Source organism: Ictidomys tridecemlineatus, chromosome 8 (genome assembly GCF_052094955.1).
Source record: "Ictidomys tridecemlineatus isolate mIctTri1 chromosome 8, mIctTri1.hap1, whole genome shotgun sequence".
Taxonomy (NCBI): domain Eukaryota; kingdom Metazoa; phylum Chordata; class Mammalia; order Rodentia; family Sciuridae; genus Ictidomys; species Ictidomys tridecemlineatus.
Window position 1 is genome coordinate 126,459,516 of NC_135484.1, and position 25,300 is coordinate 126,484,815.

General features: G+C 36.6%; 1 protein-coding gene across 1 annotated transcript; it reads right to left on the reverse strand.

Moving 5' to 3' along the window:
* Positions 1–804: 804 nt before the first annotated feature.
* Positions 805–1,731, reverse strand: LOC101957888 (olfactory receptor 12D2). Its single transcript, XM_005342342.1, has one exon. The coding sequence runs from the start codon at positions 1,729–1,731 to the stop codon at positions 805–807; it is 927 nt and encodes a 308-aa protein (XP_005342399.1).
* Positions 1,732–25,300: the final 23,569 nt, after the last annotated feature.

The following is a 25,300-nucleotide window of genomic DNA, read 5'->3' on the forward strand; positions in this document are numbered from 1 at the left end:
TTCTCAAAAATAACCTTTTGATGAAACCTGTATAATAAATGTGCTGAGCTAGGTCTGAGTCAGTCAAATGCTAGTGGAATTTGACTGCCCAGCTTTTTCTCTATGTGCTTTTTCTCTGTTTGTCTTTTCTTTATCCCCCATCATCTCTTCTCTGGACTTCTCTGAATTAATGGCTGCAGCTGAAAGCAGAGATGAGAGGGCCATGCACATTACCTTTTTATGTATTTTGAATTTTGAATCATTATCTATTAAAAAACAAAACCCCAAAAGAAATCAGGACATACCTGTTAAAAATTTTCATAATTCACATGTGAATTGAGATTTGTTTCCAATGTAATAAACATAGCTTTAAATTAAAATTCTAAAAACATAAAAGAATAATAATTTTATTGATAAGTCAAGTCTAAAAATGTGTTAGCCTAGAAGGATCACACAGATAAACAGACATAAATGTTATTCATATATACCAAACGTAGGTATTATACACATATTTCTATACCTGGCTATGTACAAGAACACATTATAATATATTGTAAATCAATATTATCATATTATATTCTTTAAAAGAAATTCAACATTAGGATTTCTGGTTAGTATTCCATATATAAATGTTTACCCTCTGTTACCTAGGAATACATTGTTTAATACAACTAGAGCACATTATTCCATTTAGTAGTTTTCTGTTATCCAATTTCCTTTGTTTTATAGATTCTAAACAATTTGAGAAGCAGTATACTTATATATCTCAACTTTCTCATTGTCTGGTAATTTATGCTTCAGAAGAGTTCTCTAGATCCCTTCAGATCAGGGTCTCTTTCTGATCACCCTAAACAAGGCACCCTTCACTTCCTTGTTCCTCAAAGTATAGATCAGTGGATTAAGAACAGGAGTGACCACACTGTACATGATGGCAATGATGCGATCCTGGTCCCTAGAGCTCCTTGAGGTAGGGCGAATGTAGGTGAAGATAACAGGAGCAAAGAAAAGAATAACCACCATGATGTGGGAGGCACAGGTGGACAGTGCTCTGTGAAGCATGTTGCAGGACTGGGTCTTGAGGAAGAGGTAGGTGATAATGTAGAAATAGGAGAGAAGGGTCAGAAAGAAGGGGCCTGTGGCGATGGTCCCCGTGACAGTGTTGAGCAGCCTCTGGTTGAGCTCAGTGTTCCCACAGGCCAACTCCAGCAATGGCTTAACATCACAGAAGAAGTGATAAATGTGATTGGGACCACAGAAGTTCAAGTGAGATGTTATTATTGAGTGCAGCAGGGCATGGAAAAATCCAATGGCCCAGATGGTGATAGCCATCTGGGTGCAGAGCTGAGGATTCATGATGACAGTGTAATGAAGTGGTTTGCAGATAGCCACAAAGCGGTCAAATGCCATCACTGCCAGCAACAGAGACTCTGTGCTACCCAGGAAGTGGAAGAAATGAAGTTGGCTTATGCATCCCATGAAAGATATTGCTTTGTGTGTAGAGAGGAAGTTCTCCAGCATCTTTGGCAGTGTTACTGTGGAGTAGCAGATATCTAGACATGACAGGTTTCCCAGGAAGAAATACATAGGTGAGTGGAGTCTGGGGTCAGAGATGACAATCATCAGGATGGCTCCATTCCCAGCCACATTCACAAGGTAGATTGTGAGGAAAACTGCAAAAAGAAAAGGCTGTGGATCTTGTATGTCTGTCAATCCCAGGAGAAGAAATTCAATGACTGAAGTCTGATTCAACATCACTTAAAAGAAAAGAAGAAGCAATTTTGAAACCTTATTCCTAATAAGAATCAATCTTTCTAACTGATGATTTTATTGCCAAGACAAAAAATTTTGAGGAATTGTGTGGTAGTTTTGCATGAAAGCCTGCCTCAGATCTTGTGTAATATTTAAATGTTTAGGCTAAATGTGTTGTGGATCAGTCATTTTTAAAAATTGAATTTTTCATTAATACTTTTCTTTCTCTTAGGAATTTAGAGCAGGTTTTCAGTCTACCATCTTCTCTGGCTGTGAACATCTACATTCCAAAACAACTTTCTTTTCATCTCCTAAATCAGCTGCATGAGGTGATAATATCTTAACTGTTCTACCACCCCTGTGATCTCCTTACAGAGTGGGAAGTGACCTGAAGAATTTTACTTAAGAAAAATAGCCAGGGATAGAATTATTGCATCATAAAGTTCTTAAATAAATAAACAATCCCTAAAACAGGGGCAATAACTTTTCTGTAGTAAAAGGGGCTAGGCTGTTCTCTGGCTCATCTCTTTCTGATCCACATTCTTGGAAAAGTCACAGAGTCCTATCTGAATAAGAAATGAGATTAACAAATCATTATTAATCTAGGTATATTTGAAATTTTATCACTGCTATATCCAATGATGGGCTTTGTTTCTTCTGCAATTTGAGCCTTGTATTTTCTCAAGTAGGATCTCAAATCACTTCTTTTATGACAAATGTTATTGTTTTTCTCTTGTTTAATTGCTCTCAGACTCTTTCTTTCTTCCTTTTTTTTTTTAGATGCTGAAATCCCTGGATAAACTTTCTTCCTCTTATGAGTTAAAGTTTTCACCTTACATTACTTAATGTTATTTTTTAAATTATCTATTCCTTTAATACTTTAAAATCTTATCTTCTTTTTGACACATTTTATGTCTTATTTTATTTTGCCTGAAATAAATTCAGTCCTCAGGAATAGACTATCAAAGAATATTGTACCTCAATTGGAAATCACCTCCTTGACTTTTGGTTCCTTTAATGCGTCACCAGCAGTTATATCATTTCTCATGCTTTGTATCTGCTATCTCCAAAGTTGTCACAAAGTTCCAGGTCTCCTCAATTGCAAAACTGTTTTCTGTTTGTTCTTTTTTTCCCCATTAAATAAAATTCTTGTCTTCTATTAAAGAAATGCATTAATTTTCGTTTCTTTTGCAGAATTGAAATAATAGCATTTTACTTTGTGAATGCTGAGACTCTTGAGGAATTGCAATTATTAATTATGAGATTTGGTATTTTACTACATTGTGTTGTTCACTGAGAAAACTCTTGAATTTTTCTCATATAACATTTGTAAAGTACCTGGTGCTATCTTATTTAGCCACACTGAGAAAAGCAGACAAAATTCCAAGTAGCTCTTTGTTTCTCCTTTAACATGTACAGTGAGTTAATTTGCTAATTAGGAAGGGAGGATAAAGGACATGTGGGGAACTTGTAGATGGGGGAGGCACTGAAAGAAGAAAAAGAACTATAAGAAAATCTGAAGAGATGCAGACATTGAGGTGTTTCTTAAAAAAAGGAGAATCATTTGAGGTTTGAACATTCAGAGGAAAGAAGAAGCTGATTTGAGTAAAAAAGTGAATGACTCCTTTCTGGAAACCTCTGGGACTTTTGGCTTTATTTTGGAAAAGATTTTGGATAATTAACTTCTATTATACCTCCAGGAAGAGCTGTCTTCCAATAATTAAGAATAATTTTCTTAATAGCCATGCACAGTGTGTATAGTTCAAAAATTTTATCACCCTTTCAAATAAACAAGTGATCTGCCAAACATAAATCTTGCTTCTGTGACCCAATAAAATTGCATCAAAAATCTATTTGATAACAGAACAAAATAAAACCAATAAGAAGTCAAACAACAAATTATTTTTTTCCTAACTTCTAAAGAATATTAACTCTCACACTTCTCTTTGGTTTCTTTCCCTACAATTTCAGTATTTAGAGATTACAGGTTTGCCTTGAGGAATAATTTATAAACAAGGCATGTTAAATTGATAATGAGGTATATCACTAAAGATGTGGGAAGTAAAGTGCTTTCAAAATCTATATGATAACGAATCATAATAAGATATGAAACCAGTTTTAAATTCTGAACAATTGGCGATAATGACAATAAGCAGACAGATCATGCATTAACAAAAAAAATATGGGCGACTTTACAGCCTTCTCCTATTTCATTCTCTTACCTGATGGCATGTTCAGAATCACTGAACAATTAAGAAACATTTTCAGGTTTATAGCCTTAGTGATTATACATGATAAAAAAATATTCAAAGTGACATTTCATGATGAGATTTCAGAATACACCATTTGTATTCCAAAATCTCTTCTTTGCTTTCTAAAAATCTGCTGGCCTTTTTAATGAGCCATGGCTCTCTAGACAAAAATCCAGAGAGAGAGTGTGTCCCCTGATACAAAGAGGGATTCTTATAGGAATAAACAGGTACCATTCCACACTTACAATGATGAGTGGGGTAGTGTTATAACATTCCTCTGTGGAGTTCTATTGTTTTGTTGTTCTTCCTATTTTCTTTTCTTGCTGCTTTTGGTTTTCAATTTCAGAGCCATAGACAGTAAAAGTATCAACAGCCTAATGTGCTTTCTTAGTCAAATTTCCTTTCATTTCCTAAGATAGAGGTGTGGACTTTTTTTCTTGGGCACTCCCTTAGAACATACTTCAGAATTTAAAGTAGAAAGAAAATTGGTAAAGAAAGTTAATTAGTGAGTCACATATCCTATTAATACAGAAAGATGGTTATATTTAATATTCTACTCAGTTTTAAGGATAGAAAAAAAAGGAGTAATGGGAAGTCATAGTATTTTTGTTTTTTCCGACTCTTCACTGTTTGTAATAACTTTTCTCTAATTTTGGCATACAAACGTTTTTCTCTGCTTAGGGAATACTATTGGCTTTCCTAATGTGTACTTTCATTTCTTGTTATAATCTTTAGGTAAAAGTTTCTGTGTGACTAATCTAAGGGGTAACCATGTGGATCTGCCATCTATAGAAGGACCTAATAACAGTTACAAATGTGTAATGTACTTTGTCCATATTTTTACTGGCTTTTTATTTTTGTTGCTCTGGTAGGAGTTAATTCTATATGAATCACATTAATGGGTCCTCCTTATTTTATATGCTGCAAATATAATGCAAATAAATAACCTCCACTGCATGCTCCTTAAGTATAAGTTATTGTTCTGAGTTCCTAACATGCAGTAGTTCATTTAATTTTCAGAAAAGCCAAATGAAAGAAGTACTAAAACCATTACCATTTACCAGAAGAAAATCAAGGCTCAAGGATTCAAGTAAACTTCCATTTTTTAGTGATAAATTACTAAACTAAAACTGAGGCTATTTAGTTCTAGAAATCACTGAAATATAGTCTTCATTCTTTAGAAACATCAACCATCTCAATTTTATCATTTTTATTGTCTTGCACTGAATTCCACACATTTATCAGATGTAGAGTTTAATGTTTGTCATTTACGATTCTAGGCATTTAGAGGTCACATTATACATACTGTAAGAAAAGAATTGGCTTTACTTTGTCTCTGTGAAGACAGACAGACTAGCTTTTCCTTCTTCAAAAATGCACGATATAATCTTTATAATATTCAAGCCCCCCAAATGCATGCTGTATTTCTCCACTTGTTATTTTTTTCATTGAACAACCTGAATTTTAATTAATAATACTTTATTGTGTGTCTTGATATCTTAAAGGTCAAACCTTTACTCTTCTTTTGTAAAAATGCCTCGAAGAGTTAAGACAGCTCTTCTCTCAAGCAATTATGATATTATAGAAAATTTTGTTTACAGAAGAAAGACTTGAGCCCAAAATAAAGCAGAAGATGAGAATTGAGGCCAGTGGATAAAGCCAAGTTCTCTGAATATGATAGTATAGTTAAAGGGATCTAATAGACAAAAACCTACCTACAAAGGAAGGAAGTTTCAGAGTTTCGCTTTTGGAACCTAAACTCTCAGTTAAAAAAAAACCAAAACAAACACAATGAATTTATCTTCATCATAAGACATTATCAACAGAATAAAAAGGTCAACCATAGGATAGGGGAATATTTTTTCCATCGATTGTCTGAGGATTTATATTTAGATTCAGATCATATCAAGTTGATTAATAGACATATTAATTAAAAGAAAAAGTGGGTAAAACACTGAAGCATATAATTGATATAAGAGAATATAAAAGTAGCTAATGAATGTAGTGAACAATTTCTTTATTGTAAGGGAAATTAAAATTAATATTATAATGTGATCTGACTACACACTCATTATAGTGGCTAGAACAAAAAAGAGAGATTATTCCAAATGTTGGTGTTGGTGTCGTTCTTTGTTAGTATAGAAACCAATGATAGTATGTGATAAAACTAACAGAGAAATCTTTATTATCCAGTAATTTTCTGCAAAGGGGTAGAGAGAGGGGGAAGAGAGAGAGAGCGAGGGAGAGAGAGAGAGAGAGAGAGAGAGAGAGAGAGAGAGAGAGAGAGAGAGAAATATTCTAGCAATGAGGTGAACATCATTGTCAGGTTTTAAGCCAAGGAATAACACAACCTAATTTGTATTATAGTATGGCTGTAGGGTAAGCCATACTGAGAATAAAATAAAGGAACATTATCCCAATGTTGTGTTCTTATTCCTGATATAAGTTGTAATTATCTGTTTTTTTTTATTGTCTACTGACTTGTTAACTAATAGAGTATAATATCCAGAAGTGCAAGATGTGTTGATAAACTCCATCTCAACCTCCTGTTCCCAGGGGTGTTGCTTCTGGTCACTCTTCAACTTTTAGCATCCCCTTTCTTTCAAAATATGAGAGAAAATGTCTCCAGCTGGCCAAGTTGATGAGATGAACTGTTTTCAAAGGAGTTGGCTGTATCAATAACTATGAAAACGGTGAAGAAATCACACAAACATGAAAATTTTTCTCAATTGCATGGGTCAGAGAGGACTCTGCAACCTCAAAGACCAGCCTCTCATGCCGGAAAGAGGGCAAGGGGAGCAAGAGAGGCAAACAAGAGAGTGAGCACACCCCAAACCCCTCTATTTATTGGGGGAAGGAAAGTTCCACCCAAATAAGGCAAGGGTTTGGGTTTCGAAGGGTGGAGTCTTGCTTGGTGATGTCTAGTGGTAAGCAGATTGATTGACATCTTGGCAAGTCATAACCATCTCAGCTGTGTGGGATCACAGGCAGAGTGAGAGAAAAGGCACACGTGGGTTGCATAACCCAAAAAGTGCTTAACCCCAGGCCAGTCCCCTCATATTCTCAAATGCTCATAGCTCACACACATAGCCCATAGATGACTCATGATGAGAAAATATACTTTTATTTCTGAGTCTGGCTTATTTTGATCAAGATTATGTTCTCTATTTCCCATCCATTGTTCTGAAAATGATATAATTTATTTTTTCTTTATACCTGAATAAAATTCTGTGTATATACCACATTTTCTTAATCCATTCATCTGGTGATGGGTACCTAGGCTAGTTCCATAACTTGGCTATTGTGAATTGTGCTGCAATAAGCATGGATATATATATATATATATATATATATATATATATATATATATATATATACTGATATTACTGCCTTTAGCTCTTTTAGAAAAATACTAAAGAGTTATAGAGCTGAGCTGAATGGTGGTTCTACTTTTAGCTTTTTGAGGAACCTCCATAATGATATCCATGGTGAATGTTATTAGGGATTTTTATTCCCATCAACAGTCCCTCCCCACCTCCACATCCCCACCACATTTATTAATATTTATATTCTTGATGATTGCCATTCTAATTGGATTGAATAGAATTTCAGGATATTTTTCTTTTGCATTTTCCTGATTGTTAAGGATGTTGATAATTTTTTCATGTACTTATTGGATACTTGTACCTTTTATTTTTAAGTAATAGAGATTTAACTCAGGGGTGCTTAACCACATCCCCAGTCATTTTATGAATTATTTAGAGAAATAGAAATAGAAAAAGAAACTGTGGCATTTTCTACTAAATGGATGAAAATTAAAACCTTCATGCTAAATGAAATAAGCCAAACGCAGGAATTCAAGGGTTGAATGTTTTCTCTCAAATGTGGAAGCTAGAGTAAAATTAAAGAAAAGAAGGAAGAGATGATCAGATAACATAAAGATATGGGGAATATCAGTAGAGTAGAAGATGGATATTGAGAGAGAGAGAGAGAGAAAGAGAAAGAGAGAGAGAGAGAGAGAGAGAGAGAGAGAGAGAGAGAGAGAGAAAGAGAGAGAGAGAGAGAGAAAGAGAGAGAGAGAGAGAGAGCTGAGGAATGGGATGAGGGAGGAAATGTGAAATAAATTTTTAAGAAATTATGTGTATATATAAATATACATAAGGAATTTCACTTTTATGCATAACTGGAAAGAACCAACCAAGAATTAATAAATAGATGAGCCAAAGGAAGAACAGTAGAGGTAGGAGAACCATTGGTGGGGTTGGGGGGGGATATGTAGGAGGGACAGAGAAAGTGGGGAGCATGAACTGAAATTGAATTTTATGCATGTATAATTCTGTCAAAATGAACTCAACTACTATTTAAAACTGTAATGCTCTAAAAAATATAAAAGAAACCCCCTGTTTTCATAATGTTCCAGAAACATAGTGTTTTATGTGTCATATCACTATTTTATTTGATAATAAGAATTTTTAAATTTCTACCCTGATTTCTTTTGTCACTCACTCATCATTCAAAAGTGTATTGTTCAATAACCATATATTTGTATAGTTTGTGTAAGGATTTTTGGTGCTGATTTCTAATTTTATTCCATTGTGATCTGATGAGATGCAAGGAATTATATCTTTTTTTTTGTATTTGCCAAGAGTTGCCTTATGCCTTAAAGTATGGTCTATTTTGAAGAATGTTCCATGAATCACTGAGAAGAAAAAGTATATTCGGGTGTTATCGGATGAAAAATTCTATAAATGTCTGTTAAGTCCATTTGATTCTTAATATTTTTTTCAGGTCCAAAGAGTCTTTACTGAGTTTATTTCTCACCATTACGTCTAACGGTGAGACAAATGTTGAATTTACCCAGTATTGTCATACGGGAGTCTGTGTGAGACTTTAAGTTGTGTCTTTCTTAGGTTCAACAATATTTGGGGGATAAATATTTACTATTATTTTATCTTGTTCGATTGTCCCCTTTACCAATATAAAATGAATTCCTTTGTCTCTTCTGATTAATTTTGGTTTGAATTCTTCTTTGTTGGCATAAGAGTGGCTACTCTTGCATGTTTTTAAGCTACATTCACATGGTGTATCAATTTTCATTCTTTCACTTTTAGCCTGTGTCTGTCTTTGCTTTAAGGTGAGTCTCTTGCAAGTAATATATAGGTGGATCTTGTTCTTTAATCCATTCATCCAATCTGTTTCTAATTAGAGATTTTATATGTAGTGTTTGCACAGAGAATGTTTATTGATTCCTCCCAGTTTGATTCATCTCTAATGTTTAATTTGATCCTATTTTTCCTTAGATTAGCTACTCTTTTCATGATATTTGTGGGGTTTGGTTTTGATGTCTTTTGTGGGAAGTATTTCTATAAGTAAGTTCTGTAGTGCTGTCTTAGTTATCATAATTTTTTTTTTTTAGTTTCTGCTTATCTTGGGTGTTTTTTAAATTTTTCTTTTGTTTTCATGGATAGTTTTGCTAGGTATAGCAATATTGGTTTACAGTGATTTTTTGTTTGATTGTTTTGTTTTGTTTTGTTTTGTTTTGTTTTAGGACTTGGAACACATCATTCCAAGCCCTCCTGGCTTTTAGAGTTTATGCTGAAAAAATTAAAAGTATTTCTGATTGGTTTGCCTCTAAATATAACCTGATAAGAATTGCTTTAACTATTCTGGGTCTCTTATTTTTCCAGATGAGTTTCATCATGATTGCTTTTTCTATTTCTATGAGGAATGACATTTGGATTTTGATCAAAATACATTAAGTCTATAGTAGTGTGGTCATTTTGGTAGTATGGCCATTTTGATAATATTAATTCTGCCTATCCAAGAACAAGGTAGATCTTTCCATTTTCTAAGGTCTTCTTTGGTTTTTTTCTTTAGGGTCCTGTAGTTTTCATTGTATAGATCTTTCATCTCTTTCATTAAGTTGATTCCCAAGGGTTTTTTTTTTTTTTTGAGGCTATTGTAAATTGTGTAGTTTTCCTCATTTCCTTCTCAGAGGATTTGTCACTGATATACAGAAATACCTTTGAATTATGGGTGTTGATTTTATATCCTGCTACTTTACTGAATTATTTTACTAGTTCTAGAAGTTTTCTGGTAGAGCTTTGCAGATAAATAGATGGCGTTGGAGAAGATAATGCTAAGTGAAGTCAGCTGATCCCCCCGAAACAAATGCCAAATGTTTTCTCTGATATAAGGAGGCTGATTTATAGTGGGGTATGGAGGGAAAGAATGGGAAGAATGTATAAACTCTAGATAGGGCAGAGGAGTGGGAGGGGAAGGGAGGGGGCAGGGGGTTAGCAAGGATGGTGAAATATGATGGACATTATTATCCAAAGTACATGTATGAAGACATGAATTGGTGTCAACATATGTTATATACAACCAGAGATATGAACAATTGTGCTGTGTGTGTGTAATAAGAGTTGTAATGCATTCTTCTGCATTTATTTTTTTAATCAATAAAAATGTGACATGATATTTTTATTTTGAGGCTTTTAAATTTTTATTTTGTTCTGTATGTTAGGCATTTTAATTATTTGTCATGGAAAGGCTCTTTTTTTATTTTGTTTATTTGGGGTTCTGAATGCACCCTGTGCCTGGATGACCATCTCCTTCTCAAGGCTTGATAATTTTTCTGTTATTTCCCTAAAAAGTCTATCCATTACATTAGCTGCATTTCACAATCCTTTTAATTCTAATGATTCTTTGGTGTCTTAATATCCCCAAATTCTTGTATATTCTGAACACAGTTACTCATTTTCTTTTCTTTAATACTCTCGGAATGTTTAAGGCTAGTCACTTAATCTTGCAGCTCTTGGATTCCATATTCAGCAAGGTCTTGTGTATTAGAGAGACTTATCAAGGTATACATCTTATATGACTTATCATGTCTTTCATAACAGAACAAGAGAATTCATTGAAGGTGTTTTTGCTGTTGGAGTGAATGTCGATGAGTGGGAACTGAGGACCTCTCCCCAGACATTCTGATTTGTGGCCTGGTCATTAGTTTGGGTTTTTGTCTCTTTTATTCTTTGTATTAAAATAAAGCTGAAGTGTGGGTATTGTTAATTTGTGTGTAAAGCAAGGTGTGTTTTCTTTTGACTGAGTTTAGTTCAGGAGTAAAATCTACCCAGTGTATTTGCCAGTATCTCTGTAGATTCTCAGCACCCTCACAGAAAAGGGGGAAACAAATAATAGCATCAACTGATTCAAAAAATATACAATGTTAAAATAAACACTTGGTGCTTCCTATGATATCTACAACAATAATTACCACTAAAAAGGAAAGCTAGAGTCAATAATTGCTGACATAAAAATAATAAATAACTGTGAACTAGATCTGATATTAAAGTAACTGCAGGTGTCTAGTATGTCACCCACAGAAGCAATAATTGCAACAACATTAATGGTGGGAACAAGTGTTACATAAACCAAATAGTTCTAAAAGATTGTAAAAACAGTTCCTTAAGAAAAAAGAAAATGTGTTTTGGAAGTAGAAAAGAGTTTAGAATGTTCAAAATGTGAACAGAGATAACACAGAAGAGAGTAAATGATGTTACAAAAAAGTAAGAGAAAAAAATAGTGCTGAGAGCCATAGCCAAGTAGGAATGACGCATGGCAATTTCCTTGTCAGCCTACCCAATGTTGCTTAGAGGGAGGACTCTCCATTGTGGAAATGGGCTTGCATTGGACCCAGGTCATTTGCAGTGATATTGCATGAAAGGTGACCTTGCTCAGGGATTAGGGTGGATCCGGGTTTAGGGCGGATCTGGGTTTAAGGTGGATTCTGCTGGGAATAGAGCATATCCTGCTGCCTCAGGCACCCGCTCCTTGAGTTCCCGTTGAGTTCTCATGGGATTCAGAGAGTATTTGGAATGCAGAGCTGGGGGGAGGTGAATTTTCCCCAGAACATGCATGTAGAGTGCCAGTGAGAGTTTGGGAATAAAGAGTTGCTGTTGGAATCTACAAGTTTTTGTGTTGGTTCAGTTATTTTGTGCCCAGCCAGACTGCAGCAAAATAGGAAAAACAAAATAAAAGGAGAGAGAACAAGAGAATTTTACTCTTAGTGGGAGAACATATACACATATATATTCATTCCCGTAAACCAACCATTGCTGCAAGATCACCAAAAAGAAATGAAAAAGGGAAAAAAATCTAATTCAAAAAAATGAAAGAATTGTTCCCACTGAGGAGGTCAAAACAGTTAATGAGAGTAAATGGTCACTGCCTATTCCCAACATTCTTTCTTTCTATTTCTTCTTGGGCTATGGAGAAAGAGAGAGAGTGAAAGGAAGCGGGCAGTTGTTAACTACTTCCTTTTTTTTTGTGGTGATGATCAAACTTCCAGTTGGAATGGTCTAAAAATAAAGCTTTTTGAAATATCTCTCAGCTTCTCTTATCACCAGTATAAGGCAGGAGAGAATGGGAGGTACTGTCAATTTGAATTTTGTCTGCAGAGGTTGGTGAACTCCCAAGGTAGGAAGGCTGCAGAGTTCTCTGAGGTTAGGTTTAATCAGGCATTAGGGGCTTTGCTGAGTGGTTTCTGCTCTGGAGATATTAGATGAATAACATCCTTAGAACCCAGCAGATGCCAATATCTGCTGAGAGTTTGGATCTTAGGAGCCTCCCAAGTATTCTATTTGTGGGGAAAGGGAGCCAGCACATACACTCTGCTGTCCATGAGCTCAGCCTTTCCAGAATTAGTCCCTGAGTGTTTTTATGGCCACCTGTTCTGATTCTCAGCCCTGTTCATTGGATCACATGAGGCCCCAAGGCTAGAATCTCTGGGCTCCTGCAGCCTTGTCAGCTGTAAAATACAGAGCAGATTTCAAACACCAGTTCACTCTACAACCTCTGGATGAGAAAAGTTGGGGCTGCTTTTCTTATCTACAGGTTTTTTTCATGCTAAATCTTTCTGTTTTGTTTCTTTCTCTGTTATTTCTCCCCTCTGTGGTGAAATAGCATTACTGTCATTGCTGCCGTTGGCTTGACTATAGCATATTCTTCCTTGTCATTTGTTCAATGTACCTGAATTTCTGAGTCCATAAGAGTTTTTGATGGTTCAATATTGAAATTTAGTGCAATATCTCTCATACCCACCTTTCTGAGAATCAGTCCTCTGGCTATTTGATTCCTGTGCTATGAGGCAACTGGAAATGCAGTTTCCTCTAACCTGCCACCTGACATCCACTATTATCACTTTAAATGTTTAACTTTTTATTTCTAGTAAGAAAAGTGAAATTTATTCAATAATTTTGAAATATGCAATATATTATTATAAACTACAGTCATCATAAGTCTTTCCTTAAGATGTTTTTATCCTCAGAAATTTTGTCATAGTAATGAAAAGCTACCACAGTTTCTCATGTCTTTTTCTCTATATTTTTCTTTACTGATTATGCATATGTTAAATGGATATTTATTCTTGTAATATAATAAATCCTTTAATAATATTTCATTATAGTTTTCTTAGTGGTTGTTCTTTGACTTATCATATATGTCCTGTCTTATCAGGAAGTATAAATCTGGAATATCATTATTATACTAACTTAATTTAATTGTGATACAGTGATGTTATTCTCCATAGCTCTAACGATTTTTCTTTGGGTTGTTGACATTGTAAAATACATTGTAATAGATTTTTACTTTATGTAGTTTTGGATTATTTCTAAGTTTTCAAGATTCCTGATCTTCTGCAATACAGAATCTACCATTAATCCTATATCACATCTAGTGTATTTTATATCTCAGACACTTTTGTTTAAAAAACTTGTTATAATTATTTATACATAACAATAGAATGCATTTGAAACATCATACACAAATGGAGTGTGACTTTTTATTCTTTTGGTTGTACATGATGAAAAATTACACTGGCTGTGTAATCATATATGTACATAGGGTTAATGTCCAATTCATTCCACTGTCCTTCCTACCCTTACAGCCCCTTCTTTCACTCCCCTCTGTATAAGCCAATATACCTTTCATGTCTCTTTTGCAACTTTCTGAATATGTAGAATACTGTTTTAATGTCATTGTCTGCTTATTTTAACTTCTGTGTCAGTAGTAGAATAGTTTAGATTGATTACTTTTGTCTTATCCACAGCATTTTCTTTTTGTGCTCGTTGGGAATCAATGCCTGACATTATAACTTTACTAGTTTTGTTGCTAAACATTCTTGAATTTCTTTATTCAGCGAATCGCCCCGAGGCTAGAATCTGTGGCACGCACTGGGAAGCAACGAGATAGCAACGCAAAGACACAGCGCTGCAGATTCTGTGGGCTCCTGCCAGCTGTGCAATCACCGTACACAGTGCTGAATTCTGGGTTTGAGACAGCGGAAGGAAGCAGTCCAGTTCGGTTCTCCACACCAGTCAGACCACAGAGGAGGCCAGAGGCCACCATGTTGGAGAGCTGATGTCATCATCCCTGTTTTCGACTGATCACAGCTCATTCAACTATAGAACAGGTAATTTCAGGCTGCCATTCGGCTGCGTCTCGCAGACAAATTACTCAGGCTCAGTGCTAAAGAACCCGCGGAAACTTCTTCTTGGAGCCTGCTCCTATCAGAACATACACCGAGCCCGGAGCGGCTGAATTCTGGCTCCTGGAACTGCTCTGGCCCAGGGCTAAAGAACCCGCGGGAACTGCTTCTCGGTCCAGATCCTGCTGAATACAGTGGAGGCCAGAGGGGCAGAGCAGAGCCGCCACCCGCACCCAGAACAGGCCTAGGGACCCGCCGGCGTGGTATCACTTCACCCCAACTTCAGTAGGGGCCGAGCAGAGCCTCTGCCCGAGCCCACAAGGTAGGCAGACCTGTGACCGACAGGCGGAACAGGCCCAGTGGCCTGCAGGCGTGGTAGACACATCACACCAATTGGAGTAGGGGCAGAGCAGAGTCGCTGCCCGCATATGGAACAGGCCCAATGACCCGCGGGCGTAGTTGACACGTCACCCCAATTGGAGAAGGAGCAGAGCAGAGCCGCCACCCACGCGCGCAAGGTAGGCAGACCTGCGACCAACCAGCGGATCAGGCCCAGAGGCCTGCCGGTGTGGTAGACACGTCACCCCAATTGGAGTAGGGACACAGCAGAGCCTTCACCCACGCATGGAACAGGCCCAGCGGCCCGATGGCGTGGTAGTCACGTCACTCCAATTGGAGGAGGAGCACAGCCGCTGCCCGCCCTGCAAGGGAGACTTTTCAACTATACAAGAGCAATATAAATATATAGGGGGAAAATTTCAAAAATACAACAGTTTCACCAAGCAGAAAGAAACACGAGCAGTATGAAATGACAAGGAAAGAAAGGACCACAAGCAATGCAGGTCAACTCAACTTTAGAAGAGGCAATAGCTGCAGCAGATGGAATGTCAGATAAAGAATTCAGGATATACATGCTTCAGATAATCTGGAGTCTCAAGGAAGACATTAGACAGCAAAATCAGACAATGAAAGATCACTTTGACAATGAATTACATAAACAAATCCAAGAAGCAAAAGATCAACTATGCAGGGAGATGGAGGTAATAAAAAACAAACAGAAATCCTAGAAATGCAGGAAGCAATAAACCAACTTAAAAACTCAATTAACAATACTACCAGCAGAGTAGAACACTTAGAAGATAGAACATCAGACAATGAAGACAAAGTATTTCAACTTGAAAAGAACATAGACAGCTAAGCAAGACTGCTAAGGAACCATGAGAAGAACATCCAAGAAATATGTGTTAACATAAAGAGACCAAACTTAAGAGTCATTGGGATACAGGAAGGTATCGAGGTCCAAACCAAAGGAATGAGCAATCTATTCAATGAAATAATACGAGAAAACTTCCCAGACTTGAAGAATGAGACAGAATCCCAAATCCTAGAAGCCTACAGGACACCAAATGTGCAAAATCATAAGAGATCCACACCTAGACACATTATCATGAAGATGCTCAGCATACAGAATAAGGAGAGAATTTTAAAAGCTACAAGAGAAAGGAAGCAGATTACATTTAGGGCTAAACCAATCAGGATAACAGCTGATCTTTCAACACAGACTCTGAAAGCTAGAAGATCCTGGAATAACATATTTCAAACAATGAAAGAAAATGGGTTCCAACCAAGAATCGTGTATCCAGTGAAATTAAGCTTCAGGATGGAAGATGAAATTAAAACCTTCCACGATAAACAAAAGTTAAAGAATTTGCAGCTAGAAAACCATCTCTTCAAAATATCCTTGACAAAACATTTTAGGAATAGGAAATGGAAAATAACAATGAAAACCAACAGTGGGAGGTAGGACAGTAAAGGGGGGGGAAATAATCAAAGAGGAAAACAAACCATGTTTAGTAACATAAATAAACAAATATGGCTGGAAGAACAAACAATATCTCAATAATAACCCTAAATGTTAATGACTTAAACTCACCTATTAAGAGACACAGGATAGTACAATGGATCACAAAACAAGACCCAACAATATGCTGCCTACAGGAGACGCATTTGATAGGAAAAGATATACATAGACTGAAGGTGAAAGGTTGGGAAAAATCATATCACTCATGTGGACTTCAGAAACAAGCAGGAGTGTCCATACTCATATCAAATAAAATAGATTTCAAGCCAAAGTTAATCTAAAGGGATAAAGAGGGACACTACATACTGCTCAAGGGAACCATACATCAACAAGACATAACAGTCATAAATATATATGCCCCACACAAAGGTGCAGCTATGTTCATCAAGCAAACACTTCTCAAGTTTAAGAGTCTAATACACCACCATACAATAATCATGGGAGATTTCAACACATCTCTCTCACCACTGGACAGATCTTCCAAATAAAAGTTGAATAAGGAAACTATAGAACTCAATAACACAATTAATAACCCAGACTTAATTGAAATATATAGAATATACCACCCAACATCAAGCAGTTACACTTTTTTCTCAGCACCACATGGATCTTCTCAAAAATAGATCATATATTATGTCACAGGGAAACTCTTAGACAATATAAACGAGTAGAGATAATACCATGCATCTTATCTGATCATAATGGAATGAAATTGAAAATCAAGGATAAAAGAAGGAAGGAAAAATCAAGCATCACTTGGAGAATGAACAATAGGTTACTGAATGATCAATGGGTTATAGAAGACATAAAGTAGGAAATTAAAAAATTCTTAGAGATAAATGAAAACACAAACACAACATATTGGAATCTATGGGACACATTGAAAGCAGTTCTAAGAGGAAAATTCATTGCTTGGAGTTCATTCCTTAAAAAAAGAAAAAAACAACAAATAAATGATCTCATACTTCATCTCAAAATCCTAGAAAAAGAAGAGCAAAACAACAGCAAAAGAAGTAGAAGGCAAGAAATAATTAAAATCAGAGCTGAAATTAATGAAATCGAAACAAAAGAAATAATTGAAAAAATTGACAAAACTAAAAGTTGCTTCTTTGAAAAAATAAATAAAATCGACAGACCCTTAGCCATGCTAACAAAGAGAAGAAGAGAGAGAACTCAAATTACTAGCTTACGGGATGAAAAAGGCAATATCACAACAGACACTTCAGAAAAAGAGAAGATAATCAGAAATTATTTTGAATCCTTATACTCCAATAAAATAGAAGATAGTGAAGGCATCGATAAATTTCTTAAGTCATATGATCTGCCCAGATTGAGTCAGGAGGATATAGACAACCTAAACAAACCAATATCAATTGAGGAAATAGAAGAAACCATCAAAAGACTACCAACTAAGAAAAGCCCAGGACTGGATGGGTATACAGCAGAGTTTTACAAAACTTTTAAAGAGGAACTAATACCAATACTTTTCAAGCTATTTCAGGAAACAGAAAAAGGGGGAGAACTTCCAAATTCATTCTACGAGGCCAACATCACCCTGATTCCTAAACCAGACAAAGACACTTCAAAGAAAGAAAACTACAGACCAACGTCTCTAATGAACCTAGATGCAAAAATCCTCAATAAAATTCTGGTGAATCGCATTCAAAAACATATCAAAAAAATTGTGCACCATGATCAAATAGGATTCATCCCTGGGATGCAAGGCTGGTTCAATATACGGAAATCAATAAATGTTATTCACCACATCAATAGACTTAAAAATAAGAATCATATGATCATCTCAATAGATGCAGAAAAAGCATTCGACAAAGTACAGCATCCCTTTATGTTCAAAACTCTAGAAAAATTAGGGATAACTGGAACATACCTCAACATTGTAAACGCAATCTATACTAAGCCTCAGGCTAGCATCATTCTGAATGGAGAAAAACTGAAGGCATTCCCTCTAAAATCTGGAACAAGACAGGGATGCCCTCTCTCACCACTTCTGTTCAACAGTTCTCGAAACACTGGCCAGAGCAATTAGACGAAAAAATAAAAGGCATAAAAATAGGAAAAGAAGAACTTAAATTATCACTATTTGCAGATGACATGATTCTATAACTGGCAGACCCAAAAGGGTCTACAAAGAAACTATTAGAACTAATAAATGAATTTAGCAAAGTGGCAGGATATAAAATCAACATGCATAAATCAAAGGCATTCCTGTATATCAGGGACAAATCCTATGAAATGGAAATGAGGAAAAACACTCCATTCAGAATATCCTCAAAAAAAATAAAATACTTGGGAATCAACCTAACAAAAGAGGTGAAAGACTTATACAATGAAAACTACAGAACCCTAAACAGAGAAATAGAAGAAGATCTTAGAAGATGGAAAAATATACCCTGTTCATGGATAGGCAGAACTAACATCATCAAAATGGTGATATTATCAAAAGTTCTCTATAGGTTTAATGCAATTCCAATCAAAATCCCAATGGCATTTCTTGTAGAAATAGAGAAAGCAACCATGAAATTTATATGGAAAAATAAAAGACCCAGAATAGCAAAAACAATGCTAAGCAGGAAGTGTGAATCAGGCGGTATAGCGATACCAGACTTCAAACTATACTACAGAGCAATAGCAACAAAAACAGCATGGTACTGGTACCAAAACAGGCGGGTGGACCAATGGTACAGAATATAGAACACAGAAACCAATCCACAAAACTACAACTATCTTATATTTGATAAAGGGGCTAAAAGCATGCAATGGAGGAAATACAGCATCTTCAACAAATAGTGCTGGGAAAACTGGAAATCCATATACATCAAAATGAAACTGAATCCTTTTCTCTCGCCATGCACAAAAGTTAACTCAAAATGGATCAACGAGCTTGATATCAAATCAGAGACACAGTGTCTGATAGAAGAAAAAGTTGGCTACGGTCTACATACTGTGGGGTCAGTCTCCAAATTACTCAATAGGACACCCATAGCATAAGAGGTAATAACTAGAATCAACAAATTGGACTTACTCAAACTAAGAAGTTTTTTCTCAGCAAAAGAAACAATAAGAGAGATAAATAGGGAGCCTACATCCTGGGAACAAATCTTTACTCCTCACACTTCAGATAGAGCCCTAATATCCAGAGTATACAAAGAACTCAAAAAATTAGAAAATAAGATAACAAATAACCGAATCAACAAATGAGCCAAGGACCTGAACAGACACTTCTCAGAGGAGGACATAAATCAATCAACAAGTACATGAAAAAAATGCTCAACATTGCTAGCAGTCAGAGAAATGCAAATCAAAACCACCCTAAGATACCATCTCACTCCAGTAAGATTGGCAGCTATTAGGAAGTCAAACAACAACAAGTGCTGGTGAGGATGTGGGGAAAAGGGTACACTTGTTCATTGTTGGTGGGACTGCAAATTGGTACAACCAATTTGGAAAGCAGTATGGAGATTTCTTGGAAAGCTGGGAATGGAACCACCATTTCCCCTTCTCGGTCTATTCTCTCAAGACCTTAAAAGAGCATGCTACAGGGACACTGCTACATCAATGTTCATAGCAGCACAACTCACAATAGCAAAACTGTGGAACCAACCTAGATGCCCTTCAATAGATGAATGGATAAAAAAAAATGTGGCATTTATACACAATGGAGTATTACTCTGCATTAAAAAATGACAAAAATCATAGAATTTGGAGGGAAATGGATGGCATTAGAGCAGATTATGCTAAGTGAAGCCAGCCAATCCCTAGAAAACAAATGCCAAATGTCTTCTTTGATATAAGGAGAGTAACTAAGAACAGAGTAGGGACAAAGAGCATGAGAAGAAGATTAACATTAAACAGGGATGAGAGGTGGGAGGGAAAGAGAGAGAGAAGGGAAATTGCATGGAAATGGAAGGAGACTCTCAGGGTTATACAAAATTACATACAAGAGGAAGTGAGGGGAAAGGAAAAAATAATACAAGGGGGAGAAATGAATTACAGTAGAGGGGGTAGAGAGAGAAGAGGGGAGGGGAGGATAGGGGAGGGGGATAGTAGAGGATAGGAAATGCAGCAGAATACAACAGACACTAGTATGGCAATATGTAAATCAATAGAAGTGTAACTGATGTGATTCTGCAATCTGTATATGGGGTAAAAATGGAGTTCATAACCCACTTGAATCAAAGTGTGAAAATGATATGTCAAGAACTATGTAATGTTTTGAACAACCAACAATTAAAAAAAAAGATGGAAAAAAAAAGAAAAAAAAACATTCTTGAATTTCATGAGTATTCTTGAACTTTTATTACTGAGACAAATGAGGCTAATTAAGAGTTATTTGACTCATTTGTGACTTACTTTTAACACTTTTTTGGGGGGTAAAATTAGAAAGTATTTAGTTTAGGACTAAGTAACCACCACTACTAAAAGAAGACCTATGAATTCTCTATCTCATGCTGGCAAATTACAAAGCTTTTCAGTATTTTAGTGGTAACTGGCACTATTTCCAACCCTATGAATCTTTAGATACCATTATCCCCTGTAATCCTTTTGAATTACTATTTTTTCTCTATCTTTGAGTAGTTTCATTCACTGATGAGCTGAGAACCTTAGATGTGCTATCTGAGGATTACTATTACTTTTTATTTTCATTTTTTTCTTTGTGTCTTTATTTTGCATATTCTGGCTATCCTAGCCTCTCCAAATTTATAAACTCTATACCTTTAACTCAGTGAAACACCTGGGATATTTAGGGATCCCCCTTCCTGCACTGTGTTGGAAACACTATCCAGGAAGAGCAATGGATAACTGTAGTTTCACCTTTTCCCTTTACTTTGTCTGAACTCTACTTTTTTTTCCTCATATAAAAACAGTGTGGTCTTCAGCTGTGGATACACATTTGAGTAGTATAACATCTCAACACTAGGACAGTGCTTTAGACTTTTATCGGAAGTCATAAAAAATTACAAATTTCTGGCATCTCTCCTTATAAATATGTGCAAGTACAACAATACATAAAAATTAACACAAAATGTCAGTGGATGGATCCTCTGGTATTTTACAGACCTATTTTTTTTAAATCCTAATTTGTCTTATATTTCTCCTTTTTATTCTTTTTTATACAGGGGATTGAACCCAGGGCCTTGTTTATGCTAAGCATGCACTCTACCACTAATTACACCCCAGCCCTTAATTTACCATTTTTTTCCATCCCTCATTCTTTTACCTCTAGCTCCTAGACTCTTTCTACCCTAGGGAAACTTCACATTTAGAGAGTATTGGTAAGGAGGCAAATACCTCTTCCCTCCATAAAGGATGCAACTCACTTTCTTAAACATTCTTGCAAGTAGATACTACATGAAGCTTTAATTCCACTGGTCAGATGACCACATGCTGAACTCTATGCCTCAACCTGCTAACATGGAGAGGCTGGGACTGTACAGAATGATTTAGCAAGAGTAGTGTGAATGGCAATAGTGATTCCTAGTTTTCAGGAGTAGAAGGAAAGTAGTTCCACCTGCAGGTCCAGTGTCCAGCATCAAGATGTCAGTGGTATGAGTAGTGGCATCTGTGTCTGGCAGTAGGGATAGTGAAGCATAAATGGGACTTGACCTAGAGTGGTATTATGGATCTGTTTCTGGTTGTGTAGCCTTAAGGCCAGTTGGTTCTGTGAAATTTTCAAAATAAAATGAATTTCAATATTATATATATATATATATATATATATATATATATATATATATAAAATATTTTATGTTTAAATGGGAAAAACCAGAGTTCTATTCTTTATTGCAAGCTGTGAGTGAGAGATCAATGGTTTGGGATAGCAAAATTTGAGATTTACATTATCTTAAGCTGAGAGCTTCTTTCTGTATTTTCCACTTGGCTGCACCCCTGTAGAGAAAAAGGCATTTTTATCTCAACAACATGTCTCATAATTGGCAAAACATTTATTCCTTCTTCTTTCCCCAGAAAAAAAATAACATTTAAATGTGGAGTCTCCACTCTAGCCATTCTGATCACTGAATTCAATAATTCCCATCTGAGTACCAGGATTGCTGGAGTAAAGCTTACTAAACAATTCTCAAGACTCTCTACAGACCCACTGTGTCAGAATATTGGTTCCAGATTCTAGGATTTACTTATTCAATAAGTCTTACAGGGGAGAAACATGACTGGGGAATCCTTTTCTATATTTTTCTCCTGCAAGTATGATTTGCAGACCAGCAGCATCAGCAACACTTTGCCATACATAACAATCTTCTGCTGTACCTTAGACCATGTGTCAAGGTGACACTCAGGGGATCACTGTGCACAGGAATGTCTGTGACTCCCTTCTTGAGGTGGTAATAGAACTTTTTCAGTATCCTCCAGACCTAGAAGCTGGCCATACCTCCAGGATCTGGCCATACAACTAATTTTTCAATGATTATGTTCAGGACACACTGGGTTCTTTGTTCTCCACAGAACACACAGACAGGATCCTACCCTAGGGGTATCAGCATGTAAGGAATCCCCTCCAATCTCCTCTGGCTTAGGAAAAGCTTCCTTTAGACTCTTTGGAAAATTCCTTCATGTCTTTCAAATATCCTCAAAGGCCACCTTGCCAGTGATGATCACTCTGCCAGTCCTGTAAAATAGCCATCTTCCCAGGCTCCATACACCCACACTCAGGATCACCTTCCCTATAACAATTACAATCTCATAACCTGAACAGTGTTCTTATTTATTTAATCAGAACATTTATTTAATCATATTTATTTAATCTGACTCTTCCCACCAGAACCCATGTTCTAAAACATTGGAAGTTTTAAACTCTTTTATAGTTCCTGCTGCATTATAGATGAAAATATAGCATATCATATAGCCTATGCTCAACAAATGACAGTTGAATGAATGACTCCTGTAGAAAACCTCCTTATTATAGAGACACTATCTTTATTTATGGAGTCTCGGTGGAGCAAACACTTCTCTGAGGCAGCTGTAGTGAATGTTCTTCATTTTCACACTGAGGTCAGGACCAACTAGGCTATTCTTACAAGTGCTGCCCTCCCTCTTCCCTCATTCCCTTCTTCCCGCTATTTCATATCACCCTTCTCCCACTCTACAGCATAGGACTTCATTTTTCTCTTCAAAATAGGAAAGTTCTTGACTTATACATCTTATATTCCAACCAAAAAAAAATCTAAATTAGACTCTGCTTTATAAATGCACAGGTTGAATTGCAACAAGGGCTAGGCTAGTTAGAGCTAAAGACAGGAAAAAAGGACAGGTGATCAGAAAAGACAGAAAACTAATAGGAATGTGAGATATTAAAATATATTAAGATGAGATATTATAAAATCCATTGTCTCTGCTAATTTTAGAATCAGGTTCCCTTAAAATATTGAGAAAAAGATGAAAAATACAACCCAGAAACTACTCCTGAAGGAAGTCACAAGATGGAGGAGTCTGAAAATTCACCACTTGGCACCAGAGATTGTGTGCAAGAGCTGTCCTGGGCCCCTCCAATGACAAAGTGCTTCCTCTTGCTACAGAGTTAGGCACACTCATAGGAGAATGAAATCAAAACTTCTACAAATAACAAGAACAGGCATAGTCCCCTATATAAAACAAAAACACATAAAAGATGGAGACTTAAGGTCAGGGCTTAGGCTTGAGCCAAGATCGAGCCAGCCACATAAATCCCTCACTGCCTCTGGTACCAGACACAGGACAAAACTCTGTATCCTTATAATCACAGGTCCTGGTGGAATAATGTTCTAATGAGGGACAAGGACAAAGGAGACGAAGATGACCCAGCCAGAGAGCAACCATATCTAAGCCCATGACAGACTAAATTAAGGACATAGCCTGGTCCACACTTGGGTTTTGACAGCCTTCTCTTGCCCCTACATTTAATGGACTCAGTACAACAAGTAACATGTATTCTCAAAGTTTTCATATTTTATTTCCTCTTTCAAAGGAGAATGTTCCTCTCCTTTATTGAACCCATCAACCACACCTCATAGCTGGAATTTACAGAACAAATCCATATTCAGATTCTCATTTTCAAAAGGGAAGTAAGAAGTGGCAGCACAGCACAACGTAAAGTTAAGACAGGGGTAGAAGCATGCATGGGCTCTCTCTCATCCAGTGAGGAGGTCCACCAAACAGGGTAGAGGAGAGTGTGGCTGTGGAGTCGCTAATCAAGACCTCCGGAGACAAGCAGGAAGCAGGTCTGATTTTATTGCAGCAGTTACCATGTATATATACTCAGGCAGTAGCTAAGTAGATTACAGACAGCCACCAATACAATTTCTGGCCAACTGTCCTTGCAGCAAAAAATCAAAGAGCAGACCCTGGAGCAAGCATAGGGACTGCAACTGCAGCTTCACACCCAGGGCTGTGCCTATAGGGTAAGCAGATTGTCACTTATGTGCCTAGCACAAGGGGATTGGTTTGCCACCAGATGCCCTTAACATATGCCATGTATGCAGTACTCCATGCACTTGTCTACACAGAGTCATCCCAGCCCCGTGTCTGCTAGAACAGGAAAGTCTACAGGGGAAGAGAACACATATCAGTGTGGGGTAGGGGTCTTGATGCTCAGGGATGAGCTGTTCTTATTTCCTTACTTATGCTGATAGGAACACAGATACATAGATATAGTCATATATGAACTGCACAATGAGAAATCAGGAGCTCTTGAAAACATCATCAGGATAGAGAGATGTGAACAAATCTTGTATGGTTCAATTCTACCCATGACAGCTGTCTTGTGCTGTAGAATAAAGTAATCATGAACAAATCAGATCAGTACCTATAAGTGGCAACATTCTGAAAGGTTCAAATTTAGAGAGTCCCTGTAACCCAGTCATGTCCTCTTTGCCCCACCTTCTTTCCCTCTTTATGCTTTCCAGTGACTCACCTCTTCAAATTGTGAGTGACTTATCAGATCCCACAGGAGATATGGCTAAA

Excerpts from the sequence above, each read along its gene's own strand:
- LOC101957888 (XM_005342342.1), bottom strand. The coding sequence starts at position 1,731 with ATGTTGAATCAGACTTCAGTCATTGAATTTCTTCTCCTGGGATTGACA.